Source organism: Crocodylus porosus, unplaced genomic scaffold (genome assembly GCF_001723895.1).
Source record: "Crocodylus porosus isolate Cpor-Errol unplaced genomic scaffold, CroPor_comp1, whole genome shotgun sequence".
Taxonomy (NCBI): domain Eukaryota; kingdom Metazoa; phylum Chordata; order Crocodylia; family Crocodylidae; genus Crocodylus; species Crocodylus porosus.
Genome location: NW_017728947.1, coordinates 54,386,440 through 54,394,759, shown reverse-complemented (window position 1 = coordinate 54,394,759; position 8,320 = coordinate 54,386,440). Strand labels below are relative to the sequence as shown.

The window sequence follows — 8,320 nt, the reverse complement described above, 5'->3', positions numbered from 1 at the left end:
CTCAGCCGGCCCGCTGTTGCTGCTCGGTGCGAGGGTGGCTACTTGAGCGCAGGGGCCGCGCTCCCCCTCTCTCAGCCTACGTGCAGGCTGCGGCGGTTGTCTCTGGCACTGGCGAGCCCCGTCGCCTCTGCCCCTCCCCCGGGCTGGGCTGGGCTGGGCTCGGCCCGGCCCGGCCCGGCCGCACGAACACGCTCGAGGCCGCCTCGTGTATCAACTTCCCGGGCCGCTGATGCGGAAGCTGGTGGGAACTTCCTGCCCCTGCCTCCGCGTGGGCCTGACTGCGCTGCGCCTGAGGCTGGGGGCTGGGGGTGGTGGGCAGCTGCTATGAGCCAGCTGCGAGGCACTCCCACAACCTCCTCTTTTCAGGGCAGGTCACTCCCCTCTGGCTTTCCTCATTGGTGGCTTGGCTGAATTTTTTAAAGCCACTATTTATAGTGGCAGCAGAAGTCAGGCCACATACAGGCTTCCTGAAAGCTAGGGGAAATCAATTTTCAGCTGCTCCATTCGAGGCCCTTTCCACATGTTTCATGTGTTTATTACTGGTTTTTGTCTCTGTCAGTCTGTGCAGAGCATCTGAGCACCTGTGGCGGAGAAGAGTTTAACTCCTGAATTTCCTCACCTGGGGTGTGAACTCTCAAATATAAGATGCTGTTTTCTGTTGTTTTTTTTTAAGTAGCGAGGTTTTTTTTTTTTTTGGTAGCAAAATCATTTGTCATTGAGCTTGTAAATAAATAAATGTACAGTGTTAAGGTGGTCATGTCCTGCAAACACTCAGATGAAAGACAAAAGAAAACACACCAAGCATATATGTGCATACACAGGGACTGAATGATATTTTGCTTATTAAAAAGGACATTGTGTGCTAAAATTAAGAGCTCCACATTCTGTATTGGATATGTAGGTATATACTAATGTAAACTTGCAGTTTTTTTATTTTTATGTTTGTTTGTACCTCTACGTGTTTGCGCACACACACTTTAAAAGTCTGAGCTCTGTTTCTATAGAAAAGCACATCTGTCCCTTCTTTTCCCATTAGCCTGCTTCTCATTAATGTAATGAAGATCTCCAGTGTATAATTGATGCCTTACTGTATTAAACCTATAAACACATTTTTAAGAACCAAATTACAGAGTTGATACCAACATACATGCTAGTACATCACAGCATAATTCAACCTGCGTCACATCTTTTATGTCATGTTATACGAGATATATTTGGATGACATATTTTAGTATTGTTTGTTACTGGTATGTATGTGTATAAATAAAAATAATGATCTCTGTAATGATAAAATACAGAGTTCTTCATTAGCACACGGTATCTTTTTAAATAAGCAGACAGCCAGTCAGTCTAACTGCCTGTTTGTTTAACTTATTGTTATTTTTAAGGATGTGACCTTAATAACACTCCCTGCATTTCAATAGCATCGTTCATATGAAAAATTTTAAATCATTTTACAAAGGCCCAATCTTGCTCTGTCCCCTGCAGGTCTCCACCTGCACAGATTGTATTGCGGAGTTGGGGCAGCGTTCAAAACAGAACTGAGCATTACATATAGCATTGTGTAATTTGAACTCCAACTGTATCTGGAAATATTTTAAGGTATGAAAAAATGTTATCTCTCTTTTCTTCCCAAAACAAAATAAAAACCAGAAGAATTTGTGACTCAAAGCAGCTAAAATGAAAATGTATTATTAGTCTTAAAAGTTGCTTTAATGTAGCTGTTATGTCACACTTTGAAAAGTGGACTAAACTATTTTGTACTTGCTCTGCTTTAAAGGGTTCTATGTGTGTTGTCTGTGTGGAGTAACACATATAATGCATATAAATTGTCTGGATTTAAGGTGGAATTTTAGAAATAGGCACCGCTGTTTTCAAGTGATGTTATGGTGGCAGCATCTTCAACCTCCAGCCCTCTGCCCTTTGTTTTCTTTATACCCTGCATGTACACAATATTGAATAGACTTGTACTGATTCAATTCAAGTAATATGCAAGGAAAATATGATGGTAAAGTCTTGGAGTGAAAAGGTCTTGAAGTTTTGTGTGGACTATGAGAATTAAAGTCACTTTCCAGAACAATATTATGCAGCTGTTCAGTTTTGTGCAAAGGAACAGACATTTGCTTCTTCATGGAGGAATAAAAGGTTAAAACCTTGTATATTCAGGTAGACAAATGTTCAGTCTCCTCTTTTCCGTATACTGGTAGGAGATAATTATAACAGTACTGTTGATTTTTTTTTTTTTTTTTTTCTTCTCATTTGGATGATTACTCTTCATGAGGTCCCAGTTACATTTCTTTATAGGTGAAGATGTTATCATCTTCTCTAGCTTCCCATTGTAAAACCTTGTTTCAGTAGCTTATACATTTTGGAATGAAGTTTTCCATGTTAAAACCTGCCTTGGGCTGACTTTTTTGAAAGTTCCAGGAAAAACACATGATTTAGTCATTCCCAAGAATGACAGGTAGTTGAATACATTATTTACACTTTGTATGTTTGTGGCTGCCCTGGTACAAGGCACTGGAACTGAGAGAAAAGAGACCGTCTTCTTTGTGATAACCGCCTTCTTGGTGGCACCCAGACCATTTGGAGAGGAGGAAATGTTCTGGCCTCTAAGGAAAACAGAGAAAAGCTGAATCAATGCAGAGGGATAGATTTGGGGATGGGAGCCTGGATGAAAGAGGGTAGTTTGGGGCTTTAAGGTAATGGGGGCAAAGACTGAACTGAGACAGCTGAGGGGGGAGGGGGAAACTGATGCACAGATAGTGGCAGAAGGGATCAGGCTGGATGAGACTGTGTAGAAGGGTCTGTGACCACTAGACCAAACTATCTTCCAGAACCAAGAATGGAATCCAAGATTCATGTGTGTGTTCCTTCTACCCATCTTGCGGCCAGCCCACGTAGAGGATGATGAGCTGCTATTGCTAGTAGTTAATGATACCACAAGTGATACTCTCTTCTGAGGTTCTAAAAGTTCCAAATCTGGTGATGGCCCAGGTGGGTGTCAAAATGATTCTGCATGATGGACTTTCTTTTGAATTTTCTAGTTTGCTGTTTAAAAACACAAAAATCCAAGAAAACCTTCAAAATTGCATGGTAAACCCCTACATTAAAACAATATTACTGTAGTAAGATCAAACCCTAAAACAGAAATTGAGAATTCCGGGGGGGGGGCTGCCTCTGCAACCCTGATAGCACAATTATGTGACTGTATTATAGTTTTCCAGTGGACCCTCTTCATTCAGTGCACAAGACGGACAATGTTTACCAAACAGCTATTCAGTATTGTTCAGTGCGTGGCCTCATGTTGCCTTTACTGCATAATATTGACACCCAGATCTGAAGATAGGAAATCCTGTAAAGAAATAAGTGATTATGTGTGGAGCTCTTCACTATGATACACAAATGCTTCGGAGACACTAATGGATTTATTTTTGAAAGACTTGAGTTAGATGAAGGGGTGGGTGGGAAAGTGAAGCAGAGAGATGAAAATCAAAAGTACCTGTTAATTTTGGATGTTCCATTTGTGACCTTTAGAACCTGGTGCCATTTAAAGTGCACTTTATATGTTCAAATGCATCTCCCATTGACTTCATTTTCAGTTGAAAGCTCGGTACTTCTGTAAATCAGAATCCAGAGTCTTAAATCAGATACCTAGAAAATAAGGAACACTCAAGTAGTGACCATCTGTGTAAAGTCTGGTTTAGATTTATTTGTGTAGAAACGGGTTTAAATTCTAGTCTCTTGGACAACAGTGAACTACCTTAACCCCAAAACTATTTTCTCTTTCGACACACTCTTACCTCGTCCAACACCAATATTTCAACTTCAGCATGTAAAGCAGAGGTCTTGCAGATAACAGCCACGTTCATTACATAGTCCTATTTCTTCTCTGAAGCTAGCTGTATATCCTATTGAAAGGCAGGAGTTCTGAGGGGAAAATAGTATGTAAACATTTAATTAAAGGTTATCATAGTGCAAGGGGTCCAAATTAAGTTTGTACAAACAACCTTTGATTTCTAATTTTGTCTTTGAATTTGCAAGCTTAATGTTCTTTTGGTTGATAAAGCTGGTGAAGTGAGAGATCATGAAGAGTACTTTTCTCTTGTGACTCAGTTCCTCTCCTTTAGTGAGGAATTATATTGTGTTCCATTTACTGTGATTAATTAGGTTGATTTTGTTGTTTTCAGGATGGTGAGCACAGGAAGAGAACTGCCAGAAAATCTGTGAAAAACTTGCTGTTAAATTAAGAGAATTTACTACTGTGTCCATCATGGAGAAACCACAGTTTGTTTTGGGTAACCGGGAAAGTGGGACTGTGTCTGGTGCAGCACCCACTTTTTTCGTTATCTTGAAACAGCAGCAAGGAAATGGGAAAGCTGATCAAGGAATTCTGGTAGCAAATCGCGATGCTTGTGCTCTTGCCAGCAGTGTGACAAATCCAGTCAAATCCAAAGTCAAGACCTGTCTTCCAGCTGATTGTGTCTCAGGGGACATCACTGTCACCTTGGATAACAACAGTATGTGGAATGAGTTCTACCATCGCAACACTGAGATGATTCTGACCAAGCAGGGGAGGCGTATGTTTCCATACTGCCGGTACTGGATTACAGGCCTAGATTCCAACCAGAAATACATTTTAGTCATGGACATCTCTCCTGTGGACAATCACCGCTATAAATGGAATGGTCGTTGGTGGGAGCCCAGTGGGAAGGCTGAGCCCCATGTTCTGGGGCGAGTGTTTATTCATCCAGAGTCACCTTCTACTGGTCAGTACTGGATGCATCAGCCAGTGTCTTTCTACAAACTCAAGCTTACCAATAATACTCTGGACCAGGAAGGACATATTATTTTGCACTCCATGCACCGCTATCTGCCACGACTTCATTTGGTACCTGCAGACAAAGCCACAGAAGTTATCCAGCTAAATGGCCCTGATGTCCACACCTTTACCTTCCCACAGACCGAATTCTTTGCTGTGACAGCCTATCAGAACATTCAGATTACACAACTGAAAATAGACTACAACCCTTTTGCTAAAGGATTCAGAGACGATGGACTGAACAGTAGACCTCAGCGTGATATAAAGCAAAATAACTCGGAACAGGAGGGAGGTAGTGTTTCCAGCTCTCCCAGCAATCGTGGTCGTTCCATGGAAGCTGATGGATTAGATTCACAGCAGAGGGATTTAGAGTCTTCATTCAGTGGTCAGAATCCATCAGATATAGACTTGGAGAAAGAATCCTTTAATGCAGAACGGGACTTCCTAGGCTTCCTGGATGCTGACATGCCTTCTGGTGGTATGCCAAAGTTAAAGCAAGAAGTATCTGAAAGGTAGGAATACATTTAATTTTTGGTCATTGGCTGGGCACTCAATAAAATGTGATGTGATTTGGTGGTGGGAGGACTTATATTGAAAACTTAGCTGGCCTGATAATCCAGGATAATTTTAGGTTGTAAGCCTCTGTCAGCAAAGTTTTAGGGGATGAAAATTTATGTCTCGATACTTTTGTTTCCCCAATGCTTCAGATAAATCAGATTTTTGGAGGTCAGAACCTGTCGCCCTATACCTATCAACTTTCCTTTAAAGGCTGCTTGAGGCTCCTGTGTACTGCACGTGTATTCCTTCCACATCCCTCAAGGGTACATGTTAGTGTGGTTTTACCCAGCCAACCATTTCCCTGCACCTTCTACTGTCTTCCAGTAGTTATGTGGCCTGTAACAGTGGACCTGTGTTCCTACCAGCTCCTATTACATGTGTGCATCAATACAGTCTGTCTAACCCCCCTGTTTTTCCATGCCTCCCATTGGTTTCTTTAAGCAATGTTCTATAGATCTGTACATACTACCAATCTGCTTGTGGCAACAGATCACTGAAAGGAGCTGAAATCTGCAGGGAAAAGTAACTTCTCTTCCTTATTTACAAGCTTCCTGCTGTGTTTGCTAGCGCGTAGGGTGCTACCATAGTTAGGGTGACCATATGTCCTGAATTCTGCCTGTGCCTGGCTGCTAGCCCAGTACACCATGGTGCTTTGCCTCCTCGCTGGACTCCAGCCCGTGACTTTTGACCAACTGGCCGAGACTGGCCTTTGGAATTTGGGAGTGTCCGGGCCCAACTGGGATGGATGGTTATCCCAAGCACACTGGACTCTGGTAGATTTCTATAAGGCAGTGCAGCAGTTAGTGGCCTAGTAGTTCATGGAGTCAATACCATAGGACTACCAAAATGCATGTAGTCCTATTGCAAAAAGCCACTTTTGTAGAAAAGAGTTTTTCAATTTATGGTGTATTGGTAAAGCCACTCCAGCAGGATTTTACTGACTTTTAGAGCAAGGAAAAGTTCCCAAACACTGAGTGTCCCTTCACAGTTTCTTTTGTTGCTCTTGCAGAGGCTGTTTCTTTGTTCATTAGGGCAGTGGTCTCCAAACTTTTTTGATCATGCACCCCTGTCAGTAAAAAAATTTTTGAGCATGCACCCCCAATATATGTATAGTTATATAAATAGAAGTTCTAATATTTTCTTCCTGCACCCAAATGGATCATCATGTGCACCCTGCTTTGGAGACCACTGCATTAGGGTATCGCTGAGTGAGTTTTTAACTGTAAGTCTGGTAGCTTTTGAGCTCTGTAGTGATATTTTATAATAATACTGGAATTACATGGAGGTCTAAGAAATTTGCTCTCTTCATTACAGCTTTTTCCAGACTTGATACAAATTTAAAATAAGTTCGCTCTACACTTTTTATGTGTTTTTTAAAGTTAAACATCTGAGAGAAGCCCCTACATCAAGTGACCTGAATCTATAATCTTCCAACTAAAGTACTGGTTTTATTTATTTATTTATTTATTTTAGAGTACCTCTAGGTGAAATAGGAAGATGTTAATTAGAGATGTTTCTTGTCATCATAGATTTTGTTGCTTTCAGTATTGCTTGTCAAAAATCCATGTAAAAATAAATGTATCCTTTTGGGATAAATACATTCAGACTTTGAAAAATGTTCTTAAAAAAGATCCCTCCTCCCTTTCCTAGGCTAATATCAACCTCAAATATTTTAATGTATGTCTCTACGTTTTAGTCTTCTGGCCTATGATTGGGGACTCGGGCGCAAAGGATTTATGGGGCGGCTTTTTTTTTACTTTGGCCATATCAGTAGTCTTGTGTAATTGCAAGGAGAATGGGCTGAACATCCAAAATACATCTCTCAAGGAGTCTGAAGTTCCCTTGCATCTGAAAGGCCTTTATCGAAATTATACCATTCGTGCAGTTTTTATGCAGACTGGGTTTTCATTTAGAAAAATTGTTTGAAGGTTTGTTCAAACTTGACACTTTTTTTCAGCAGTCCATCTCTTAAATTTAGGATAAAAACTTATTCTAAAAGTATAGACAGAATTTTGCTCTAGTAGTCTAAGCAGAGTGGACATTTAACTATTTTGGAACCCGGAACTTTGTTTCATCACTGTGGGACCAAGGTTGACATGGATCCTTTTTCAACAACAGATAACATAAATTTATAGAAGTAGGTGACATATGCTGACTTACGGAAGTCTTTTTTCCAAAGAAAGAATTAAAAATCTTTCTCCTTCAGCGTGAGTCACACTTCTGATTTATCATTAAAATAATATAAAAAGGGATATTGTATACTAATGGTTCCTAAATTGTGGGTTATGGATGACTTGTGGTCATTCATTAATTAACTGTGTACATGCCCCAACAGAGTCTTGGTTTGCAGTGTTTATAATCATTTGAAGTTGTGTGGTAGAAGTCTCTTTAAGTATTAAAAAAAATATTTAACCTAGACAATTAGAGCAAAATATCATCTATGCTTTTGGAATAAGTTTTTTTTCATCCTAAATTTAAGAGGTGGACTATAATTAGTTAAGCTAGTTTTTTCAAGTACAGCATGTACATAATATTTCAGTTAATTTTTATCTGTACAGGCAGAGGCAGTGGAATTCTCTTATTTTAATGCCAAAGAAAGCTGACACAGGTATTACATTCCCTGAAGAACATAACTTTAATAAACTATTTAAGAATCCCTTGTAAATTCTCAGGTTGTATTAGTATATAAAAAGTAAGGGATGATGAAATAGGAAGTTTTAATTTATACCTAACTGAATCTCCTTTAAATTCAGAATATGATTTAGCCTTGAGGGTATGGTGCTGTAATTGGCATCTCCATAGATTTTTCTTTGAATTACGAACTGTATACAAGGAATGTAATCTTTTTTTTTTTTTTTTTTTTTGTCAAATCTAATAGGATCTTGGTTTCAAAAGTATAGTAAATGCATTGAATGGGAAGATTGTTACAAAATTGCATCT

At 40.0% G+C, this 8,320-nt stretch overlaps 1 protein-coding gene across 8 annotated transcripts in view; it reads left to right on the top strand.

The window, feature by feature from the left end:
- Positions 1 to 8,320, top strand: part of MGA (MGA, MAX dimerization protein) — an 83,165-nt gene that overhangs the window by 12,949 nt on the left and 61,896 nt on the right. For 3 of the 8 annotated variants that reach the window (XM_019551388.1, XM_019551387.1, XM_019551386.1), the window contains exons 1-3: positions 978 to 1,602; positions 2,838 to 2,997; positions 4,191 to 5,334. In XM_019551388.1, the coding sequence (XP_019406933.1) occupies positions 4,274 to 5,334 (1,061 nt within the window). In that variant the 5' untranslated portion in view covers positions 978 to 1,602; positions 2,838 to 2,997; positions 4,191 to 4,273. Of the gene's footprint in view, positions 1 to 976; positions 1,603 to 2,837; positions 2,998 to 4,190; positions 5,335 to 8,320 lie in introns of those variants that run through there. The other 5 variants (XM_019551382.1, XM_019551389.1, XM_019551390.1 and 2 more) reach the window with 5 other exon arrangements.